Here is a 25379-nt window from a genome sequence, read left to right as displayed (position 1 = left end):
TGCGAATAGCAGATTCGTGAACAGCTCTGACTGAAAGTAAAAAATGAAGAAAACCAAATGCAGAAAACAAAGGGAGTTCTGGGTTCATGGATTAAAGTTGTCGAACTGAATGTTGAGTCCTGAATGCTGTAAAGTAGCCGATAAAAAGGTGACAGCCGTTCCTCCCGCTTGCATTGAGCATCTCCAACAATGGACAACTTTACAGAGTGTCACCCAAGGTTATTGGCTTCTCCCAAGATGCACTGAGCTCATTCCATCAATATATGGCCTGCTCGCTTTCTCAACTCAGCCCACAGGCCTTGGCTTGTCCATTGTGTGAGCAAGTGTCTCTTTCATCTGTCAATCTGACCATCTCTCGGTGAGATTCTTCATCCAGTTTATGAATTGGGAACACAGTGATTCTGTCTATAATGCTCCTGATCCTATTCCCATTGGAACATGAAGCACTAGCGCCTCCAGGTGGCCCCCTGAGTGGATGCTGAATGGTAAGGAACAGGATATACCTGGAGAGAAATCAGAGTTTACATTTCAGATCAAATGACCCTTCCTCAGAACTGATTTCCCTCCACAGATGTTGCCAGGTCTGATGAGCTTTTCCAGCAATTTCAGTTTTTGTTTGTGATTTACAGCATCCGCATTTCTTTCACTTTTTATTTAAGATACAACTGGACACAGATGATATTGCGGGAGGTGGGAGAGAACAGTCATGTGATTCAGAGACAGGTGGATTTCTACGAGTAAATCCCAAGATTAGACTGTCGCAGATTCCATTGCACCAGAATCCAAATGAATCAATTCTCAAAATCTCATCCAAATTCCATTATCTTGTTTTACTTAGCTTAATCAATAGCTAAAAGTTTTTGAGAAGATTTGCAGCTCAGGTCATGGATGAGGTTGAAGACGTGATCACTGAGCCAGTGTGCTTGGCTACAGATGTTTCATCACCCTGCTAGGTAATAGCGTCAGTGTGCATCCAGTGAAGCATTGGCATTCTGTACCACTTGTTATTTACATGCCTTGGTTTGCTGGGGTGATTGGCATTGCTTCCGGTTCTGATTTTCAGTGGTTTGTATAAATCGGGTTCAGTTCAATATGTTTGTTGACAGAACTCCAGTTGGAATGCCAATCCTCCAGAAATTCCCTGCCATGTCTCTGTTTGGCTTGTGCTATTACGGAGGTATAGTCCCAGTCACATTAGTGTCGTTCTTTGTCCGTATGTACTGAGGCCAGTGAGAATTTGGTCGTGTCTCTTGGTGGCTAGTTGGCATTCGTGTATCCTTATTGCCAGTTTTCTTCCAGGTTGGCTAATGTAATGTTTCTCACAGTCTTTGCATGGTATTTTGTACATTACATTAGTTTTATTGGTTGTGTGTATGGGGTCCTTTACATTCATCAGTAGCTGTCGAGGATGGTTGTTGGTTTGTGAGTTACTCTGATACCTAGGGGTCTGAGTAGTCTTGTGGTCATCTCTGATATGTCCCTGGTGTACGGTAGGGTGATTAGTGTGTCTGGCTGTGCTGTGTCTCCTTGTTGAACTGGACCCGCTATACAAATCACAGAAAAACAAAACCCAAAGTAATACCAACCACCCCAGAAAACCCAAGGCATATGAGTAACAAGCAGGACAGAATACCAGCACTTCACCGGATGCACACTGATACTGGTGATCAAATGTCTGCAAACAAGCACACTGGCTCAGCGAGCTCGTCAACAGCCTAATCAATAGCTAAACAGAAAGCTTAACTCAAATCCTGAATCCATCTTGATAAATTCAGAAGGAAACTGTGTACTATGTAAATAAATTTAATAGTTCCTGCCTCAACACCGAGGAGATTAAGAGGTGATCTTGGAGAAGTTTATAAAATAATTAGGGATATAGATAAAGTTTGTGTCACATATATAATCAGGATGATTAAAAAGGCATTTGACACACTTGTCTTCATTGTTCAGTCCTTTGAGTATCGGAGTTGGGACATTATGTTGAGGTTGTACAGAATGCTGGTGAGGCCTCTTCTGGAGCACTGTGTCCAGCTCTGGTCGCCCAGTTACTGGAAGGATATTATTAAGATAGAGAGGGTTCAGAAGATATTTACCAGGATGTTGCTGGGTATGGAAGAATTACAGGAGATTGAAAGGTGACCTGTTAGAAGTTTATAAAATAACGAGAGGTGTAGAAAGAGTTGATGGTAGTTGTCTGTTCCCTCAGATGTACTAGGGGGTACATTTTTAAGGTGTGAGGAGAGATTTAAAAATACATAAGAGGCACATTTTTTACACAAAGAGTGATTTGTGTTTGGAACGAACTTCCTGATGAAGTGGTGGATGTGGGTACAATTACAACATTTAAAAGACAATTGGATGGATATATGGATAGGAAAGGTTTGGAGGGATATGGCCAAGAGCAGGCAGGTGGGGCTAGTTTAGTTTGGGATTACATTTGGTGTGGACTGGTTGAGCTGAAGGGTCTGTTTCTACGATGCATGACTAGTGCCAGTTGTCTATTCCCCAGAAGAGGCATTTCAAGTCTAGGGGGCATATTTTTAAGGAGAGGAGAGAAATTTTAAAAATACATGAGGGGAATTTTTTTTACACAGAGGGAGGTTCCTGTGTGGAATGAAATGGTGGGTGTGTGTACAATTACAACATGTAAAGACTTTTGGATAAATACATGAATAGGAAATGTTTAGAGGTGTTTGGACCGGCAGCAGGCAGGTGGGACTAGTTTAGTTTAGCATTATGTTCTGCGTGGACTGGATGGACACAAGGATTTGTTTCTATGATCTATAACTCCATGATCTTGGCTCTAAACAGGGAATGAAATGTATCAGAAATCACCTGACTATGACATTCCATCACACACCGTTAGTAAGGGGTTAACTTCTCTCGCTGCTCCGGGAGAAACCTGTTAATGGGGTTTGGGGGTTTGCGATAAAGCGTCAATGTTGTGCAATGTGGATTAAAATACGGCATTGGAGCTGATCTCGTTTCTTTTGTTATTTGTCCCTCCCTCCGGCCTCCCTTACTTTATAAAGTTACAAAGTGCCAAGCTCCGTGCCAGTGGGGGGCGTCACCGTTTGACGGGGCACCAGTTGCCAAGAGGTGGGGAGGGGGGTACAGTACCTCCTTGGAACACCAGGTGTCAGTAAAGGCTGTGAAATCGCCCTGTCCCTCCTGAAACTGACTGGGGACAGGAATAAAACCTCTCGGGACTGCTGTCTGCAAACTGGCGATGGAGTAGATTTGTTTTCAGATTTAGTCCACGGGCAGACTCGCACACACAGACCTACACACACACATACACACACAATACAGCCGCTGCACTGTGAATCGGCAACACTGTCTCTGCAAACCATGCCTTGCTCCCCGATGACTGCATCCATGTGTTCTCCAGATCTGAGTGTAAACTGAACAATCCACAAGGAACTGGTACGGAGAGAGCTGCCTTCCTCGCCATGAATGTTGCTCTGCATGATCTGGGAGAAACGGTAAGAGGCATTTAATAGTTTTAAGAAGACTGAAGTGCGTTTCTTTTCAAATATTACAAAGTTAAATGAATACAAGAGTGCAGTTTGTGTCTGTGCCCGTGTTGGGGTGTTCGGGGAGCGGGGGGGGGAAGAGAGGTGTTGTAGAGGGAGGCATTGCTTTGTATAGCAATCTCAATAACACTAGCCAAGGGGGAGATGCTGTTTACAGTTACAATGAACACATTGCATGGTAAGTGACAGCTCTGAATCTCTTCGATATAACAGTCACCTGTTTGTTTGAAATGATGCAAAACGATACAAAAACGTCGTGACTGGGAAGCAGGTGACAGGAGAGTTTGTGGAAAATGAGGAGCAGGGGAATATTGGGCAGAGGATCGGCTGGCCACACGCTGCATAAAACATTGACCCCGGCTGCAGGAAGGCTAATACCACTCGAAAGGAAAAGGATAAGGGATACAGACTTCTCCCACTCGTGATCAACGTGGAAGGGATGTGCTGCATCCGACTGCAAGTTGACACTTGGCACAGAATGGCATGAGAACACTGGCATACCCTTTAAACATGGTTCAGACGATTTCGCCCAGGAAGTGATCGATGGATCATCAAACATTTGCAAAGCCTCGGTAGCAGCGCAAGGGAGAGTGTTCAATTTTCTCTGCCCTCAATACAGTCTGCAAAAGACTATTCGCCAAGAGAATTCAATCCGGACATCTTCAAGTTGATACAGGAAAGAGACTCAGTCCTGCTTCAGTGTGAATGTACTGTTTCAATGTGAGGACTAGTGCCCAGCTCTTTCGTTTTGCAGGTCCAAGTGTGTGACTCATTTGAATTTAAAGCCCATTTATCAAATGTGAAATAGTTTTCCTTCTCATCAATTGCAATGTTCGTTTTTTGAATTAAAATCTTGGGGGGAAAGCTTGATAATTGTGTGTGGTGAATTTGATTGGAATTGTGTTCATCACCAGAATTGTGGAAGAGCAAGATTAGTCTGTTTTGTTTGCGATCTGCTTATACTATGGGCTGGGTTCACTCCCTTTTGGATGCCCAGATTGGGTTGTTCTGATAGAGTGTATTTTTGTTTTGGTTTGCGAACATCACTCACCATCGCTCCATCTCACCTGTAGAAGCTGCTGAACACAGGGATGCTTTCTCATGGAGAGCAGTGTTGAGAAGTTGCTCTTAAAGCACCTTTTATGGGAACTGTGGAGTATTCACTGGTCAGTGTCTTCTGCTGAGAGTGGAGTGTGTGTGTGTGTGTGTATGTGCATGTGTATGAGTGAGTGTGTGTATGTGTGTGTGTCTGTTTGTGTGTGTGTGTATGTGCATGTGTATGAGTGAGTGTGTGTCTGTGTGTGTGAGTGTGTGTATATGTGCATGTGTATGAGTGAGTGTGTGTATGTATGTGTGTGTGTGTCTGTGTGTATGTATGAGTGAGTGTGTGTATGTGTGTGTGTTTGTGTGTTTGTGTGTGTGTATGTGTATGTGCATGTGTCTGTGCGTTTATGTGTGTGTTCAGGTGTGTTTGTGTGTGTGTCTGTGTGTGTGTGTATGTGTTTGTGTTTGTGTATGTGCGTGTGTGTGTATGCATGTGTGTATACGTGCGTGTATGAGTGTCTGTGTATGTGCATGTGTATGTGAGTACTTCTGTGTGTGCAAGTGTGTATGTATGTGTGTATTTGTGCATGTGCATGTGTATGAGTGAGTGTGTGTGTATGAGTGTGTGAGAGTATTTGTGTATGTATATGTGAGTGGTATGTGTGTATATGTGTGTGTATGTGAGTGAATGAGTGTGTGTGTACATGTGTATGTGTGTGTATACGTGCGTGTACGTTTGAGTGAGTGTGTGTGTGTTTGTGAATGAGTGTGTGTATGTGTGTGTGTGTGTAGGTCTGTGTGTGAGCGAGTGTGTGTGTACGTGTGTGTGTGAGTGCGTATGTGTGTGTATGAGTGTGAGTGAGTGTGTGTGTATGTGCGTGTGTCTGTGTGTTTATGTGTGTGTGTGCAGGATCATTGAGTGAGTGCAGGGGACCTGGGAATGGGAAGTCTGCAAGGGCACAGCTGAGAGTGATCTCTTGACAGAGAAAGAGAGAGGAGTGAAATTGATTTGCAGTTCAGCTCGCAGGAGAGAGCTTTGTGACCTCTCACTGTTTTTCCAACTGAAAATCAGAATTAGTTCTGTCCTCCCTGGCCAACAGAAAATTGAAAATTTGTCATTCTCAAAAGTTATTCTTTTATGGTGACTTTATGCCGACATCCATGAGTTTGGTTCAAGGCATATGTGGAGGTGCCAGTGTTGGACTGGAATAGACACGGTCAGAAATCACACCACACCAGGTTACAGTCCAACAGGCCTATTTGAAATCACAAGCTTTCATAGCACTGCTTCCTCGTTGGGTGAAGTGATGAACACTTCACCTGACAAAGGGGTTGCTGTCCAAAAGCTTGTGATTTCAAATAAACCTGTTGGACTATAACATGGTGTGGTATGATTTCTGACTTTGGCTCAAGGTGGACTGAGAAAGCAGATTCAGGACCTGTCTTCAGACTTTCTAACACTGTCTGTTACATATAAGACTAAATACCGCAATACATGGTATTCAGAGATACACCAGCCTCTAATTTTACTGTTGCATTATTGAAAGACTATTCTGTAAACTCGACCACCTATTGCTTGTCAGTCTACTCTACATGTATTTCTGCATGTGTTTCTAACCTTCACACGGATGGACCTCAAGCTTCTGCCTAGTACTCCATGTATGTCTCTCTCTTCCATCTGAATTCCACCCACACTTTGCTATTTATGCCCAGTGAGGTGTAGCTCTGGGTGCTTCATGGTCATAAAGCCCTTACACAACAGCAATCACTTCATATTGTCCATTAGATATTTCATAGCTGAATTTTTGGAGATACAATAACTACCTGACACCAAGACCAGCTATGTTGAAGAACCTAATTGACAAATAAATCAATAATATCTGATCTGTAGAGATTCAGTAATTCAGAAGTAAATACCAAAATGAGAGAGTACCAAAAGATTCTTATTTCAAAACTATAGTGCTACAGCATCATTTACTTTCATGTAGGTGGTGTGTTTCTCAAATCTTAGTGAATAGATCACTGTAATTTGCCGATGTATTCTGGGGTCCCCTGTACTAAAAAGCTACAGTGAGAACTTTACACATCATGGTATTCATGGAAATAAAGGCAGAAGAATACAGTCCTTCACCTGTTCATGAGTAAATTAAAAGGATTACATATCAGGGGGCACGATAGCCTAGTGGTATAATGGCTAGACTATTTATCTAAAAACTGAGCTCATGTTCGAGGGATAAAATTGTTTCAGAAATAACAGGAACTGCAGATGCTGGAGAATCTGAGATAACAAGGTATAGAGCTGGATGAACACAGCAGATCAAGCAGCGTCAGAGGAGCATGAAAGCTGACGTTTCGGGCCTAGACTCTTCTTCAGAAGGCCCTTCTGAAGAAGAAGAAGAAGGGTCTAGGCCCGTAACGTCAGCCTTCCTGCTCCTCTGATGCTGCTTGACCTGCTGTGCTCATCCAGCTCTATATCTTGTTATCTGGTGTTCTGGGGACACTGGTTCGAATCACAGCATGGCAAATGGTGGATTTTGCATTCAATTAAAAATCTGGAATTAATGTTCTGATGATGATCATGAAACCCTTGTCAGGGAAAACTCATCTGGTTCAGCAATGTCCTTCACAAAAGGAAACTGCAATTCCATTCTGACCCACAGCAGTATGTGGTTGACTCTGAACTGCCCTCCAGGTAATAAGGGATGGGCAATAAATGCTGGTCCACATCCCATGAATAAAAGAAAGTAGCTGGCTTCTATTGTAAAGGAAACATCCAATACTCCATTCTGACAATTACTGCATCTCCCAGCCTACCCTTATAACTCAAACCCTCCAGAACCCTGGCAAGAACTGGTCATATTACTATTAACTTTGCTTCTCTCTGTCTCTCACACTGTCTGACCTGCAGAGTATTTACAGCATTTGATTGTTTTATTTTAATTTAGCTTTTCCAGCATCTGCAACATTCTGTGATTGTGGATTTATTCTCACGAGGTCATCTGTGGTCATTCCTATGTCTCCTGCATTTCCCTCCAATAACTGGCATGACTTAGAAGCACAGAAAATAGGATTAGGCCATTCAGCCCTTCAAGCCTGCTCCACTCTTCAGTATGACCATTGCTGACTATCTAACTCAGTACCCTATTCTTGCATTCTGCCCATATCTTTTCATCCTGTTAGCACTATGGAATGCATCTAACTCCTTGAAAACATTCAATGCTTTGGTTTCAACTACTTTCTATGGCAGAAAATTCCAGAGATTCACCATCCTCTAGGTGGGAAATTTCTCCCAATCTCAGTACTAAATGGCTCACCTCGTATCCTTAAGCCGTGACCCTCGTTTCTGGCCTCCCCAGTCATTGGCAACATAGAGCTCCCTCTGCAACCAGAACATCCTCCCTCAGATAAGGAGACCAAAACTGTGCACAATACTGCAGATGGGCTCTCACCTAGGCCCTGTACAAGATATCCGTGCTGCTATCCTCGAACCCTGTCACTATGCCAACAAACCAATTGCTTTCTTCATCATCTGCTGCACCCGTGTGCTTACTTTCAGGAGACTGATGTACAGGGACGCCCGGGTCTCGTTGAAGAGCTGGTGCAGGCACAATGAGCTGATTGGCCTCCTGCTGCATTGGAGCAACTCTGTGGATTGAATTCTACAGGCTGTATGCTTTGGGAGAGACGAGATGTGACCAGACCTAAGGCAGTGATACCAAGGGAGCCAGTGTCAATACAGTGAGCTTCACGCTTTTGACAATCTTTTCGATGTCACTATTTCTAAAGGATTTAACAAAGACTCCCAATCTGTTGCTTGCACAAGAGCCATTTGTCCTTTTGCAAAACACATTGGCTGACTGGGAAAATGCCAACAGCCCAAAGAGGGGAATTTGATTTAATTGGGTTAAGGGCAGGCCAATGAATTTTGAATGTGCACAGAAATACCAATTAGAATTATGTTTTATTATCCTACACCTTTACCAACAATTTTCAATTAATGCATAGATTTACACATAATGCACAGTGAGCAGCGTGGTGGCTCAGTGGTTAGCACTGCAGCCTCACAGCACAGGGACCTGGGTTCAATCCCACCCTTGGGTGACTGTCTGTGTGGAGTTTGAACATTCTCCCTGTTTCTGCATGGGTTTCATCCACAATCAAAAGATGCGCAGGGTAGGTGGATTAGCCGTGCTGAATTGTCCATAGTGTCCAGCAGTGTTTAGGTTCGACATAGGGAAATGCAGGAGTCAGGGTGGGACATGCTTTAGAGGGGTGGTGTGGACCTGTTGGGCTGAATGGCCTGTTTCCAGGTAGGGATTCAAAGATTTATATTTAAACACAAAAACATCACAAGAAAAGGCACAGGAATGCAAAGAGATAAGCATAAGATGCTTTTTACCATCAGGGCTGTGGGCATAGATTTATGCAAGGAGTTTAAGGTTTAAAGGAGCTGTAAGAATGGGAGAAACTAGGAGGTTTGGAAAGGCAGTTTCATAGCATCAGGCCTTGACAGCTAAAAACCAATTGTGGATTGAAAGCAACTGGAGATATACAAGAGACAGGAGCTGATGGAACATGGAGTTCTTGGAGTGTTGCAAAGAAAGAAGGGGTTACCAGGCCTGGGATGAAGGTGGATCAGGAAGTGTTTGAATAGTATAAAATGGGCCAATTGTGAATCTGGAGCCTGTTTTTCACTGGCCCTCAACTTTTTATTACTCCATTGATTTTGAGCAGTCAAAATTGCTTTATTGATATTTCGACGCATAGCTTCCTGGCATTAACTGTTGGCAAACAGTTAAGGGGCCAATCGTATTTTTAAGCAAATCTTTGTTTTATGCTCGATTGGTCACTAACAGCAGATGCTGTGGGTATAAAAGTCCATTTGCAGGAGCAGTGCTAAAGGCTGCAGTGGAGTAGTAGGATTGGGGCTAGTGTACTGACATGGGTAGAAAACAGGTTGACAGGCAGGAAACAGACAGTGAATGGGCACATATTTGGCCGATGAAGTATAATGTGGATAAATGTGGCATTACCCACTTTGGGAGCAAAAATAGGAAGGCAGATTAATAACTGAATGACAATAGATTGAGAAAGGGGGAAGTGCAATGAGACAGAGAACATAGAACAGTAGAGCACAGTACAGGCCCTTTGGCCCACGATGTTGTGCCGACCTATTATCCTACTAAGAGCAATCTACCCTCCATACTCTACATTTTACTACCCTCCATGCGCCTATCCAAGAGTCGCTTAAAAGTGTCTGAAGTATCTGATTCCATGACCTAGGTGTGCAGCTTTTCAAACAGTCATCTTTGTCTAATGCCAATCTCCAGCCTTTTCTCTGTACCCTGACACACCATTTCGATCCAAATAACCATCCCATGTCCTCTTGAATGCCTCAAATAAACCCTGCCTTCATGACAGTACCAGGCAGTGCACCCTATACGTTAATGACACAGTGTGAAGATGCTCTTTTCTCACATCACCTTTGTGTTAATGCACATCTATGCCCTGTCATTCTTATGGAGTCATACAGCACAGAAACAGACCCTTCGGTCCAACCAGTCCACACCGACCATAATCCCAATCTAAGCTAGTCCCACCTGCCTGCACTTGACTCATTTCCCTCTAAACATTTCTTATTCATGTATTTAGCCAAATTTCTTTTAAACATTGGAACTGTACTCGCAACCACCACTTCCTCTGGCAGTTCATTCCACACACGGACCATTCTCTGAGTACAAATGTTGCCCCCCATGTATGTTTTAAATCTTTCTCCTCTCACCTTAAATATATGCCCCTGTGTCTCGAAATCCCCCACCCTAAGGAAAAGACACCTGCCATTCACATTAACTACAAACCCATGATCTTATAAACCTCTATAAGGTCACCGGTGAACCTCCTGCACTCCACTGAAAAAATATCCCAGGTTATCCAGCAGCTCCACACTCAAACCCTCCATTCCTGGCAATATCCTGCTCTTGTTCCTTTTATGAGTGGGAACAGCTCCTCCCTAACTATTCTATCCAGCCTACACGTGATTTTGTAAATCTCAATCAAATCTCCCGTCAGCCTTTTACTCTCCAAGGAGAAATGTCCCAACGTCTTCAATCTGTCCTCATCAGTGAAGTTCCTCATTCCTGGAGCCTTTCTTGTAAACTGCTCCTGCACTGTCTCCAATGCATTTGTTAATCTGTTTGATTACATTAGTCTCATGACTGACCTATATTTGCTGAGCTTGATTTGATTTTAAAGTCTCTGCATAGCCTCTGAGAGCTAATGTAAACAAACCCTTACAAAAGGCAAAAACAAGAAGAATGAGATATGAAAATCCTGTGAAAGCTGACGTACTTCAGAGTTCTGTTAATAAACCTTTTGTAAACTTAAAGCCATTTTATTGCATTCCTCTGAGGTAAGTTGGACATATACAGAATACACAACCCAGTGAATAAATTACACTATTGCCCCTCTCAGTAAAGATCTGTGAACCATCAGTGAAGTGGAACAGTGTGAAGACAATATATACCAGACCAGGGAGGATCAGGTAACTTCACATTAGTCATTTTGTGCAAGCTTAAGGTTAGCAAAAGATAATGAAGGCATGAAGTTATATTTTATAAATTTGTTTTGGGAATATAAACGAAATGATAAACACTCAGTCACAAACGTACTATTCTCTGCTTGTCTTTGGTCATCACAGAATCCCTACAGTGCAGATAGAGGCAATTTGGCCCATCAAGTTTGCACTGACCCTTCAGAGACCATCCCTCCCAGACCCAGCCTCGTACACTATCCAGTAACCCCAAATTCCCCAATGGCTAATCCACTTAGCCTACACATCCCTGCACACAACGGGCAATTTAGCCCGGCCAATCCAACTAACCTGCAGGTTTGGACTGTGGGAGGAAACCAGAACTTGCTGGAGGAAATCTACACAGACATGGGGAGAATGTGGAAACTTCACACAGACAGTTGCCTGAGGCACTCGCAGTAGCAGCGCTGACCTCTGAGCCACCACTGGATGTCAGTGTGTTTGTGTTTCCACAGCCTGTGTGCTCTTCAACTTCATTTGCAAGAGATGCTTTGGGTAGAGGCCAACCCTGAATGTTGAGACAACGTTACTTCTATTTAAAAAGAAAAGGACACAACAGACCTGCACTTACAGTGCCCCAGTCCTTTTTGAAATATAGTCACTGCTTTGAGGAAGACACAGTACACAGCCAACCCTCTCAAACAGCAACATCATAATCTCGGTGTTTAGGCGATGTTGGTCAAGGGGACAGGGTATTGGTCAGTCACAGAGCGAAATTCCATGTGCTGTTCTTACATTAGCCTTAGGGCCTTTCAACATCCATCAGAGAGCAGAGGCAAGGCCTCAGTCCAACAGCTCGGTCTGAAGACCGTGCCTCTGACATTGCAAGAGTCCCTCAGTTACTGATGGGGCAGCCTTGGTGAAGTTTTCAAGGTGCAGGATTGAGGCTTGTGTGCATGGTCCTTCTGACTCGGCAGCTCATCAATGCTACCCACTGAGCTGCTGTTGATAGTGAAAGGAGCAGGATGAATTCCTAACAAAGGTTTAGTTGGGAGATGGGAGGAAATACCGCTAAGTGGGAAAATGCAGGTAAGTGAAAAGTGTAGAACAGGAACTGTGGGAATGTACTCCTGACGCTGTGATGTTAATCGGATCCTCGGAGATGGCCTGTGACACAATGGGTTGAGTTCGTGCCTAGGGGCCAATCCAACACAGGAACCCGATGCCAAAGGAGGTGATTTCGGAATGTAGATCCTTGCAACATCTTCCAGTGGTGCAAGATAAGAGTGGGGACGGGGCGGGGGAGCTCCTGGTCACCCATGTGGGTAACAGAAAACAATTCCAAAATACAAAGTAAAATACATGAAAGTTCAAATAAGGATCAGTTGGTTGAATGATTGGCATGCGTTGAGATCCATGTTCCACCCGGGGGTGGATTTGGGATCTGTCTCTTTAGGAGTGGTGATCATAAACAAACATTCAGAGAACTAAAGAACAGAAGCGATCAAAGAAGGTGGTGTCCTCAAATTTGTATTTGCCATGGATCATGAGCATGAACAATCTCTGATGTGACAGCTGTACACAGCCAAAAGAACTCTCCCATTTGTCCTTGCCAGCTTGTCACACTTTAGAGCCCATTTCAGTGATTACAGTTCATCAATCCCCTGCAGAATTGAGACCCTCATTAAGTTCAGGCTCCTGGTTTGAATGATGCCTATTAAGGGAGAGCAGTGCACTTGCACCAGCAGGACTATCACAGCAAGAATCCTGTATTCGTATCAAACTGGAAGGCATTCAACCATCACACACCACATTCATATATCAACTCTGAATGCATTTGCTTGCTATTCTGTTTCTGTCTGCAGTTTTAACATTAACTCTCAGCTGTTTCATTTTAAAGGATTAAAACGCCTGTTTAAAGGTGCAGTTAATGTGAGGTTGCTGCACATTCCTATGCTCTATATTCATTACTCAAAAGAAAAGTTTTCAAATAAAATACGATCCCTGCACACATTATTGCAGCTTCAATCAATCATTGGTGTTGAAATGGGAGTAATGGATGAACGGGGTGATTGTGTTGAGATTTAAATAATAGTTTACAACTTGTACCTTAACCTTTGGTCCAGTATTTTGACAAGAGGTCATGGAACGAAAACAGATTCCACTAAAGGCCCAGAGAATGGTGGTGTTAATCAAACAACAATCCGCTGGCCACAAGTTCAAATACTATTTGGAAAATTTGAAACCGTGTTTCTAGTTTACTAAATGAAAATGGAAAAACCTGATATCAATATAAGTGACCATAAAGTTGATGGATTATTGTTTATTCCAATGAAGCAGAGTTAGTCACTGAAATACACTAGCCTTAAAATGTAGGAGTGAAAGCAGGCCGTTGAACACAGCAAGTTTGCTCAGCTATTCATGAGCCAAAGCATCACTTTCACATGATGAAAGATGATTGAATTATTGTCATTGCATAGAAAGGAAGTCAAGATCCCACATGGAAGCAGGAGAGGGAAGAAGCTTAATTGAAATGATTAGGGAGACCCTTGAAGAAGGGAGTGATGGGTAAAGGGATATGGAATTGAGCTCCTGCTGCTATGAAGGATAAACACTGACATTGATTGGGCCAAATGATTGATCTCTGTGTGTATACCAGCTCAGCTAATGTGGTATACTTTGTGGTTATATCCCAAAGAACCATCCATAATGGACTAGACCAAACCCCCTCGAAACACATCAAGCAGATAGCCCAGACCCTAACTTTTATCATATTTAAAGCCAAGTGTAAAGTGCTGTGTTCCGGATGTAATTTGATTGGTTACGCTACTCAGTTTTAAACAAAACACACTTTATTCCTACTCTACGGTTAAAAATTCAAGTAAAGGAAAAAAGAATTGGTCAAACTTTAACTCTTGGAAAACTTAATAGGCCCGAAACGTCAGCTTTTGTGCTGCTAAGATGCTACTTGGCCTGCTGTGTTCATCCAGCTCCACACTTTGTTATCTTTAACAAAATAATTGATTATTTAACAAATAAACAGTTGCTGTTCCAATATAGTAACATCACATAAACAGACCCATAGCAAAGGGAAAGTCAGTAAAGTAGATTTTCTCACATGCAACGTGCCTTCTATCGGGTGGAAAGAATATCTGGGGGTTGGGGGGGTTGGTGGCAGTGGTGGGGGGAGGGGAGACTGAGAGAGAGAGAGAGAGAGAGAGAGAACGCAAGCATTTTGTTGTTGAAGGGCGAGTTGTATAGCAGTTTCCAAACCCCAACAGCCTCACTGCACCATTCATAACCCTTCTATTGTTCCAACATTTTAAAAAACCAAGGGCCTCACAAGCTGTTTCCTTTATTGGCTTAGAACCAATACTCATAACCTCTATCTTATTCTCACTTCACAAAAATCGCAGCACAAAAAGCCACACATCTAAGATTCATTGGGTAGATTTACAGCCACTGATCCTCATGGATATAAGTCTAAGTTATTCATATCTAAGTGGACAAGGTTGATGTTAATATGCTGTCTTGTTTCCACTACAGTACACAACAACACAGCTTCGTGCTAAACCTCCCACTGCATAATGCTGCTCACATCGCAGAACATTGGCAAGTTGAAGAGGGATGACTGCTGCTTTCAAAATCTAACACTCTCTTATCTTTTCTCGGCCTGTTTCTTTAGAGTATTCTGTTCAACAGATAACGTATCTTTTCAAAATATTACTTTAAATGAATTTTAAAAAAGGTACCGGACAGTGACAAATGCCTGCCGCTCTCTCTGTTTTGTCTGGTTTCAGAGGTGATTAATTTCTGTTCAATATTACAGTAGGCTGTGTGTACGCTAAAGCTTTGAAATGGATTGAGATCTCTTCCTCATGGGAACTGTTACATTGGAGACTGATGCACATGGGTCTGTTTTAAAGGAGAATAATGCACTTGGGGATTGCTGTATTGGAGAGTGACGTACATGGGTCTGTTGTCGAGGAGAGTGATGTACTTGGGGGTCTGTTGTATTGGAGAGTGATGTACGTGGGTCTGTTGAATTAGAGAGTGATGTACATGGGCCTGTTGTATTGGATAGTGACGTACATGGGCCTGTTGTATTGGAGAGTGACGTACATGGGCCTGTTGTATTGGAGAGTGATGTACATGGGTCTGTTGTATTGGAGAGTGATGTACATGGGTCTGTTGTATTGGAGAGTGACGTACATGGGCCTGTTGTTTTGGAGAGTGATGTACGTGTGTCTGTTGTCTAGGAGAGTGATGTACTTGGAAAGATACCTGCTGTACCTGCTTAACCACATCATTGAGTCAGCTGGACTTCTTTAAATATTTCCTCTCCCTGTTCCAGCTGTCCTTGTGTTTATGGAATCAAACTAATGACCCAGAGCCTGTGGCTAATGGCCCGCCTCAATACCCTGCTGTGAGATTTTGAATTGATTGTAAAGAATCAGTTGAAGACTCACACCAGAAAAAGAGCATCATAAACTCCAGATTTTGCTAAGATCCCATTGGTCAATAAACGATGTTCAGTGAAGGGATCTATTCAGATCAACATGTAACTCGACTCCCCCACCTCATGTTGACACCTCATGCCCTCAGTCACAGGAGTGGAGAAATAACTCGTGCTTGGCTTGGTTATACAAACAACTGATTGGTTATCCTCAGAAGGGATTGTCATGTGGAGCAGGCTCTGCATGGTTACAGCTGGCTGCCATCTCATTATCACGTCTCCTGTCTCTCTCTGACCCCGACACCAAATCTCACAGTGTCATGTCTAAGATTGACAGTGACCTCCTCTCTTTTGGAAATCCTCCCTCTGACCTCCTGGTCTTTCATCTGTGAACACTCTGCTTCTATATCAGACTAAAAGCTACAAAAACCTGATCTTCATAGATAGCTTCTTTCATACTGGCCTTGCCTCACTGAACTATCCTATACCTGTTGGATTCACTCCCATCTGCCAGTGTTTCCTATGTTTCTGGGTATGTCTGTTCACTCCCAGGACTCCCTACATCTCTCTCAAACAGAGCCCCAACCAGTCTCTCTCCTGCACCACCCTCTGTCCGATGGCTGCATTTCTTCTTCCCTTGAACAATTTCAACTCTATTCACTACCTCAAAGTGTTGCTATGGCTACCTGCAAGAGACTTGGCTTTGCTTGCCCTTTTGTGGAGAAACATGGAACTTTCTTTGTTTCAACTCTGTCCCATTGCCTTCTGTTTTGTTTTGATCAATATTGATCATTGAAGATTGGATCACTGCCATTTCCCATTCTTGCCCAAGCTGGAAAATGTTATTCCCTTTGTTTTTTCCTTCTCTGTCACATGGTCCATCCAAGACTCTTTATTTCACTCTCCTTTTCTGGGGAAATTTCTACACTCGCACGCAGCTAACATGAAGACTTTCCGTCACACCCCTACATCATGGAGGGCTATCTCTTTTATTCTCCCAGTTTCTTCAACTGTCCTATCTCTGCCTGTTCCTGTCCCACTACAACACTACGATCTGCTTTGGTCATGTGCCATTATTCCTTTAATTTTAATCCCTTTCCCGGTTTGCTTCAAATATGTTCTCTCTGGGGTGGGCCGGTGTCTCCCTGGTTAGCACTGCTGCCTCAAGGCGCCAGGGATCTGGGTTGGATTCAACCCTCAGGCGACTCTCTGTATGGAGTTTGCACGTTCTCCCTGTGTCTGCGTGGGTTTCCTCCAGGTGCTCCGGTTTCCTCCCACAGTCCAAGGATGCGCAGGATAGGTGGATTGGCCATAATAAATTGCCTGTAGTGTTCAGGAATGGCGAGGTTAGGTGGGTTAGCCATGGGAAATGGAGGGCTGCAGGGATAGGGTAAGGGACAGGGTCTGGTTGGGGTGCTGTTCTGAGGGTCGATTTGGACATAATGGGCCAAATGTCCTGGGTCCACACTGTAGGGATTCTAAGATGCTAAGTATGCCCAGTTCTAACAATGGTCTTTGGCCTGGATTTCCTAGAAGAGACTGGGATCTTGCCCATTGGCTGAACACCTGATGGATGGTCTTGATCTCCTTTATTTGGAAGGCCCACTGAAAGCGGGCATTGGGATGGAGGAGGATGTTCCACCCACCAAGAGCTGCAGCCAACCAAAATGGGAAGGCTGTCATTCCAACATTTCCTGTTTCATTTCCAATTTGCATCATCTGCAGTATTTTGCTTTGGTATTATTCAGAATGTACTTGCTGTAGTAAAAATGATTAATGTATTTCTGTCTCCATGGGGTAGAAGTTGGATAGGAATAAGTTAATTGAAGATAAGGTCATTGAGTATTGGGAAGTTCTTAATTTACTAATTGCTTATTAACATCCTCCAGTAATTATTGCTATTGTGACTGTATCATAATTGGCGTGAGCATTAAGGGCCAATTTTATGCCTCAAAAGTTGTTAAACAGATTGGATCTGAGTCCACCACCATCTTCTACCTCATTTCTGAGGAAAACCTGGTCAGATGCAGGAGGATGGTGGTGGTATTTCTCTTATATCTCACTGTCAGATGGTCAATGTGCCAGCTTAAGGGACATACTGATAATACCACCACTGCATCATGGCATGGAACCTGAGGGTATGAAAATCTCAGTCTCCACCTTAGCTCCAATCATCTGAAGCATGACACTGTGCTAGAAGCATGTTTATCTGTTGTAAACTAAGAGCTTAATACTAGCTCAGACACCCAGGTCGCAGAAGAATGTAATGTTTGCTCATTGTAATAAGTGTCTGTTGGATTATTCAATACAATGATACCCACGCCCAGTTCCTTGTGTTTAGGGAGATACCTGCAATGACAATGATAAAGTTAATTGGATGCAAACTTGCACTAACAGTGATATTGGTGTTTGGCAGCAATGAGAACTTCCTTTACTAACCTTCTTCCCTCCCTGATAAAATGCCAGTGCCAGGGCAGAGCATCATCAGGATGAGGTGACGGACCATTTATAACATGCTGCTTTACCTTATGGGTCGGTAAAGCTCCAGAGGCAGGGCTTTGGTTTCAGGTCTGGACTCCGATGTCAGGACCACTTTTGGGATCACATCGTCCCCAGCATTCCCCCGACTCCCTCAAAGTGTAGAGGCTGGAGGCTGTGTTCAGGATGTGATGGTCAAGCTCCTTACGCTGGCTGGCCAATAGAAGCCAAAATCTGCAGCCTGCCATTGCAGGCAAGGGGTAGAGAGGGCATCTCAGGTTGGCAGAGCCCTCTCATCACTTTTCAAAGATTGAGAGTATGAATTATGACATTTGCCGGACTGAGAGAGGAAAGACCTGATAGGCAGCAGGGAATTCTGGGCCAGTCTGTCCCTAGCAAGCTCCCAAAATTCAGTCTCCTTCATGTGAGGTGTCAATAATAGCTGTAGCAACAAAATAAGATGTTTTGTTCTGCCTCATTCGGCTTAAGGACAGGACATTTGAATGCACTCTAACCATGAGGCACTGTAGAAACCCAAGTTGAGATTTTGCAAAGTCATTTGAATAAGGAATAGTGATGAAAAGAAAGTGGCTTTGGTCATTCAAATGCAGGAACCAAACTCATTACATTATTTATAATAAATACAAAGTGCTGGACGAACTCAGGTTCTATCATATCTGTGGAGAGAAACAGCGTTAAGGTGTTTGTGTCTGATAGAATATAGAACATAGAACATTACAGCGCACTACAGGCCCTTCGGCCCTTGATGTTGCGCTGACCTGTGAAACCAAACTGAAGCCCATCCAACCTACACTATTCCATTATCATCCATATGTTTATCCAATGGCTATTTAAATGCCCTTAAACTTGGCGAGTCTACCACTGTTGCAGGCAGGGCATTCCTCACCCTTACCACTCTCTGAGTAAAGAACCTACCTCTGACATCTGTCCTATATCTATCACCCCTCAATTTAAAGCTATGCCCCCTCATGCTAGCCATAGCCATCTGAGGAAAAAGGCTCTCACTGTCCACCCTATCTAATCCTCTGATCATCTTGTATGTCTCTATTAAGTCAGTTCTTAACCTTCATCTTTCTAATGAAGACAGCTGCAGCTCAATGGTTAGCACTGCTGCCTTACAACACCAGGGACCTGTGTGCAATTTGCACGTTCTTCCTGAGTCTGTGTGGGTTTCCTCCCACAGTCCAAAGATGTGCAGGTCAGGTGGGTTGGCCATGATAAGTTGCCCTGCAGTGAGCAGGTTAGCCATGGGGAATAGAGGGATTGGGTGGGATGTCCTTCAGAGGATGGTTGTGGACTTGATGGGCTGAATGGCCTGCTTCCATACTAGTGGGTTTCTATGCAATTTTTCTTTGAGGATTATTTGATCACTGTTGGAGTGGAGACTGAGCTGAATGGCGACATGGATGCTTCTGAGACTCATTTTTAATATAATTAGAAAAACCAATGACTACAGAGGCTGGAAATGAGAAGTGCGGCCACTGGAAACATTCGAGGAAATCTGCGGGGGTGTTTCCAGAAATGGAGAATTGTAGCTGCGAGGAGAGATTGGACAGCTTGGTGTTGTTTTATAATGTACACGGGAGACTGAGGGAAGATTTAATTGAGGAATAGAGAATCATGAAGTAGATTGCAATCTAATTAGCAGAGAGATCAATAAGTGGGGAGACAAAGTCAGAGTCATGGACAGAATGATTAGGGGCAAGTCAAAGAGAAGTGTTCTTACAAAGGGGCAGAGGAAATCTAGAGCTCTTATAGAATCCCTTCAGTGTGAAAGCAGGCCATTCGGCCCATCAGGCCCACACCAACCCTCTGAAGAGCATCCCAACCAGACCCACTCCACGCCTGTATTTCCCATAGCTAACCCACCTAGCCTGCTCACTATGGGGCAGTTTAATATGGCTGGCCCACACAATGGCCATACCGATCCTCCAAAGAGAGTTATAATGCACCCCACCCCTTGCCCCCGTGCCCTATTCCTGCAATTCCCATGGTTAATCCACCCAACCTGCACACATTTGGACTGTGGGAAAGAGCCCAACACCTGGAGGAAACCAATGCAGACATGGGGAGAATGTGCAGACTGCACACAGGCAGCCATCCGAGGGTGGAATCGAACTTGAGTCCGTGGTGCTGTGAGGCCACTGTGATGCCCCACTCTTACCCAGCATAAATATTAGCTTTCCCTTTGTATCTATATTCCTGTGCAATGCCCTCATGAATGAGCAGGATGAAAATCTTGAGTTTCAGCAATGCTCAAAGAAACAAAACTATTACCTTCCTGTTCCCCTAATTTAAATTAACAGTTTTCAACAATGTGAACAGAATGTTCAGAACTCACTCCAGATAAAAGTGTGAGACAGAAATTCTCATTGTATTGAATGAGAACAACTGATTGCAGCATCTCATCTGCATATCCCATAGACCAAGAGGAGTAAAAACGGGTTGTATGCATCCTTTTGGGCCATCACAGATACAGTGGGCCAATTGGCCACCATTTGCGCTGTACCTTCCCTGTGTTTATATGACGACAATCTTACTGAATTATGTGATTACAGTTTACTTAAGTTGTCAGCTCTGGGTACCCTTTCAAAATGATTTGTCACATTCCAACTGCCTTTATTTTTCTAAACCACCAAAAATAGAATGTACAGCTCCTAGCTTCATTTCTGCAAAAATAAATGACTGAGCTCTGTTCATTAATTCATGTCTGGCGAAGAGGAGTTTGTATTTCCATTTTAATCTGTTGGAGCCATTTATTAATCATATATGTTGGAGAGATGTGTTTCCATGAAAATAAGTTAAATGTTTTTGATTGTGCCATTTAAAACCCATTTGCCTCCAGTTACTGCTACATGCAGATCATTAATATCATGGGTAGTCAGGCAGTTTGAAGGCATTTCATTGTCAAATGGGAAGAGACTGATTATATTCATTGATCCCTACACTGTTCCCCATTTGAGGTGGACTGTTCTGGGCCCTTTCTCACAGGGGGTAAACCTGCAACATGTGGCTGACAGGTCTGCTGGCAGCACGTTTTAGATCAGCAACATCTGACAGCATTGAAACCTCTTGTAGTTTTCTTTAAAATTAGAAAACGTGAAAAGATATCTGTAGCTGAGAAATAGATTTTCTAGACGAGCATTTTGCTCTGACAACACTGTTCCCACCTTACCCCAGCTGTCCCCATCAACATCTCCTACTGCTCCCATTTCTCTGCAGTGATTTGGTTTTTGATTTGATTCATTATTGTCACATGCGTGACGATGCTATCACTTGAAGAGATTATTTTGTCCTTTTGTTTTGAAGGGAGGTTGTAAGACAGAGGTACTGAGCTGCCCACAAGAAAGTGAACAATTTGCAAGGCCTTAGGTTTTTTTTTAAATTTTGGAACAAGGGAGGCACCCTGAGTGTGGCCAACTCTCTCAAACCAGGCTTTCTAGCGTTTTTTTTAGTATCTCAGTTTAATTTTAAGCAGAAGAGTTGGAAGCTTCAGTGAAAGCTTCCCAGCCTCTGCATGCTCTGACTTTTCTCAGGATGCTTTTTTACCTCCAGGATTGGAGAACTGCATGTGAGAATCTGTGTCTGAATATGTCTTTTTGCCAAAGGTATGTTTATGGCATGTTACTGCATTGAAACTGTTATTCAGTAAAGGTTACTGTATCTATTATTCGGTTAAATTTTCCAATAATTATGTTATTCTAAATTCCCCATTCTTTTGTTTTTATTTTAACTACAGTGTTTAAGTAAACTATGTTTTGCTCGATGTTGAGTAGTTTGACCAGTTGCATTCCATCTGAAACACTGCATTTCATATCTGCCTTTAAAATAAGAAAAAGGATCTAGGCTACCTTCTTAAAATATCATATCATCCCTGCAGCATGGAAACAGTGCCTTCAGCCCAACAAGTCCCGGTAACCCACCTAATCTACACAACCCTGGACACTTTGGGCAATTTAGCATGGCCAATCCACCCAACCTGCACGTCTTTGGACTGTGGGAGGAAACCCGCACAGACACGGGAAGAATATGCAAACTCCACACGGACAGTCACCCGAGGGTGGAATCGAACCCAGGTCCCTGGTGCTGTGAGGCTGCAGTGCTAACCACTGAGCCACCATGCCACCCAAAACTTTTTGAGGGATCTGGTCTGGTCCATAACACATGTACCCAGGTACAGTGGAAAGTTTTTTTTTACATGTAGTACAGGGAGATCCCACCTTACAAAGTGCATGAGGGTGATAGGACAGGACGAGGAATACAATGTTATGGCTGCAGAGAAGGCACACAAAGAGGGAGATCAACATTAAAGTTAAGTTAAATAAAACAAAGTTGCTGGAAAAGCTCAGCAGGTCTGGCAGCATCTGTGGCAGAGAAAACAGAGCTAGCATTTCGGATCCGGTGACCCTTCCTCAGAACTCCAGACCCGAAACGTTAGCTCTGTTTTCTCCTCCACAGATGCTGCCAGACCTGCTGAGCTTTTCCAGCAACTTTGTTGTTGTTCCTGATTTACAGCGTCCGCAATTCTCTTGGTTTTTATTAAATATAAGTGTTCATTTGACTTTCCATTAAATACATCTCTGTTTTTCACCTCAACTTGTGGTGATGAGTTGCACATTCCAACCATTCTCTAGCCAAAAGCTTTGAGTTCCCTGTTGGGTTTATTAGCAATTATCCTATTTGATTTGGTTTTGATTTGATTTTATTATTGTCACATGCAATGAGATACAGTGAAAAATATCATTTTGCGTGCTAACCAAACAACTGATACTTTTCATAAGTACATCAGGGTAATAATAGAATGTGGAATATATTGATACGGAGAAGATGCAGAGAATGGTCAACTTTAATATATGAGGGGTCCGTTCACAAGTCTGATAACAGCAGGAAAGAAGCTGTTCTTGAATCTGTTGGTATTTGTTTTTCAAACTTCTGTACCTTCTGCCTGATGAAAGAGTGTGGAAGACAGTATAGCCAAGGTGAGAGGGGTCTTTCAGTATGTTGGCTGCTTTCCTGAGGCAGTAGGAATTGCAGATGGGATCAATGGAAGGAAAGCTGGTTTGTGTCATGGACTAGGCTGTGTTCATAACTCTCCATGGTTTCTTGCAGTCTTGGGCAGAACATTTGCCGTATCAAGCTGTGATGCATCTGGAAAGGATGCTTTCTGTGCTGCATCTATAGCAATTGGTTAGAGTCATTGTTGACATCCCAAATTTCCTTAGCTTCCTGAGGAAGTAGAGGCATTGGTGTGCTTTCTGGACAATAGCAACTATTGGTGATTGTAACTGTTAGGAACTAGAAGCTCTTGACCATGTCCACCTTGGCACCATTAATACAGGCAGAGGCAGAGAGATTGTTGTCTTTACGCCATGCCACAAAGCTATCTATCTCTTTACAGTACGCTGTCACCTTATTCCCCCCACCAGCCTTTCTGAACAATTCTGAACCGTCACTGCAGGACCACCTCCTGAGTATACCTTCCCACACCAATTGTTCGCATCTCCTCTGCCTCAAGCTACCCTAAGCACTCAGTCACTTACCAGGCCCACTACCCACCTGGCATTCTAACACACACATGCTTACATCTCATACTTAGCCCTTCAGAGATCCTATCAAAGTGGCTATCTGTTCTACTGGACATTAAAGTCCCAGAACACAGCACACTGAAAAAATTAAGACACAGTAGAATGAATCAAACTAACTACTACAACACAAGTTCGAAAATATTAAAGCACACAGTAAAAGTATAATCCCAGTAATCCCAAAATATTCCTTTATAAATTGAAAAGAGAAACAACATCCTTTGTAAAGTGTTTAATACATATCTTGTGAACTACAAAAACACTATCATACAGTACTCACATCAGAGCTCCTGTCTCTAATATCTAAATCAGCTTAGTCAGTTCTGACTTTAATGTATAGACTAGAACTGGGGATACCTTATCCCTGAGACTATTGCACACAATGGCTTAAATATACGCAGCTTTAAGTAATCCCTTCAGGGTTTTGACTCAACACATCTGATCTGGGACTATCACTAATTCTTCACTCCAAGATAATCTAGTTGCACTATATTTTCCTTCTCACAAGCACAGCCACCTTCATCAATGGCTTCACATAAGGGCCCAAGCCTCAAAGTAAAAATCTGTCTGTCTCTTCACCCATGTTGTTTTCCCTGAGTTAAAAAAAAATCAAATTCCTGAAATCTCTGATTAGGATTACAACCCCATTATATATCCTGCTAGATTACAAAAGAAAATCTTTCTGAGGTGCACAAAAACCCATTAGCTCTAAATTAGGACTCAAACAGTGTTTTAAAAGAAATCACCATGGCTAACGCAAAGCATACAGTTTAATTATTAACCTGAACACACAGAAAACCATACAGTTTGCATCACAGATTGACCAAAAGTAATATTCCATATAGGATTAATTGTTAAATGCTTTTGTAGTATATTTTGTTTCTAAATATTTTTCAATTACATTTTCTAAACATCTGCCCTATTTCAATATTAAGCAAATTGGACCAGAGTTCCTTGGACATATTTTATCTTAAGATTTATATGTAGCAAATACTACAGGATTCCTATTCTCTGGCATTGTCCCTTTTTCCCATGAATGGTTCTGTTTCTGTAATAGTGTCTCTGCCAACTGTTCTCTATTTCCTTTTAAAATATGCTTGGATGCAATATATACTAGAGGGCATTTAAGTGTCAATGACATTGATGTGGGTCAGGAGTCACATGTAGGCCAGACCAGGTAAGGCTGGTAGTTTCCTCCCCTAAAGGACATTTGTGAGCTAGATGGATTTTTCCCAACAATTGGCAATGGATTCATGGTCATCATTCAAATTGTCAATTCCAGATGTTTTTATTGAATTCAAATTCCACCATCTGCCATGGTGGGATTCAAACCCAGGTCCCCAGAACGTTATCTGGGTCTCTGGATTGACAGTCCAGTAATAATACTATGAGGCCATTGCCTCGCCCAGAAATGCAGATATTGCATGGATGCAATATATCTGGACTCGTGGGTTTTATCCTCACCATTTTTGATTAATTATCTCTTTCCTATTGTCAATGTCCTTTTGAAGCTTTTAAATAGGCCACATTCCTCTCCCAGGTAAATACCAAGGCTAAGTTCTATTTGATTTTTCTGCAATGCAGCTGTCATTACCTATGTATTCATCAGTGACCTCATCTCTAAGCTGAGCTTTCTTTCTTATCTGTAGAATGCTTTAGAATATCAAGGAAAAGGCAAAGAAACAGTCATTTTAGTCTTTCTCTTTTAGTTCTTTTTCTCTCTTTCCTGGCTC

The 25379-nt window shown here is 42.9% G+C and overlaps 1 protein-coding gene across 3 annotated transcripts in view; it reads left to right on the top strand.

Annotated features, from left to right (window-relative positions):
* Positions 1 to 3175: 3175 nt before the first annotated feature.
* The window catches only part of LOC125466670 (endothelin-converting enzyme 1), a 294487-nt gene continuing 272283 nt past the window's right edge, over positions 3176 to 25379 (top strand). The window contains exons 1-2 of one of the 3 annotated variants that reach the window (XM_048561512.2): positions 3177 to 3485; positions 8137 to 8318. Coding sequence is in view for 2 of the 3 variants with exons in the window: in XM_048561509.2 (XP_048417466.1) it covers positions 3453 to 3485 (33 nt within the window). In the remaining variant the exon portion in view is untranslated. Of the gene's footprint in view, positions 3486 to 8136; positions 8319 to 25379 lie in introns of all 3 variants that reach the window. The other 2 variants (XM_048561509.2, XM_048561507.2) reach the window with 2 other exon arrangements.

This window comes from Stegostoma tigrinum, chromosome 28, assembly GCF_030684315.1.
Source record: "Stegostoma tigrinum isolate sSteTig4 chromosome 28, sSteTig4.hap1, whole genome shotgun sequence".
Classification (NCBI taxonomy): domain Eukaryota; kingdom Metazoa; phylum Chordata; class Chondrichthyes; order Orectolobiformes; family Stegostomatidae; genus Stegostoma; species Stegostoma tigrinum.
The sequence above is the reverse complement of the archived record's forward strand: the minus strand, read 5'-3'. Positions and strand labels throughout refer to the sequence as shown.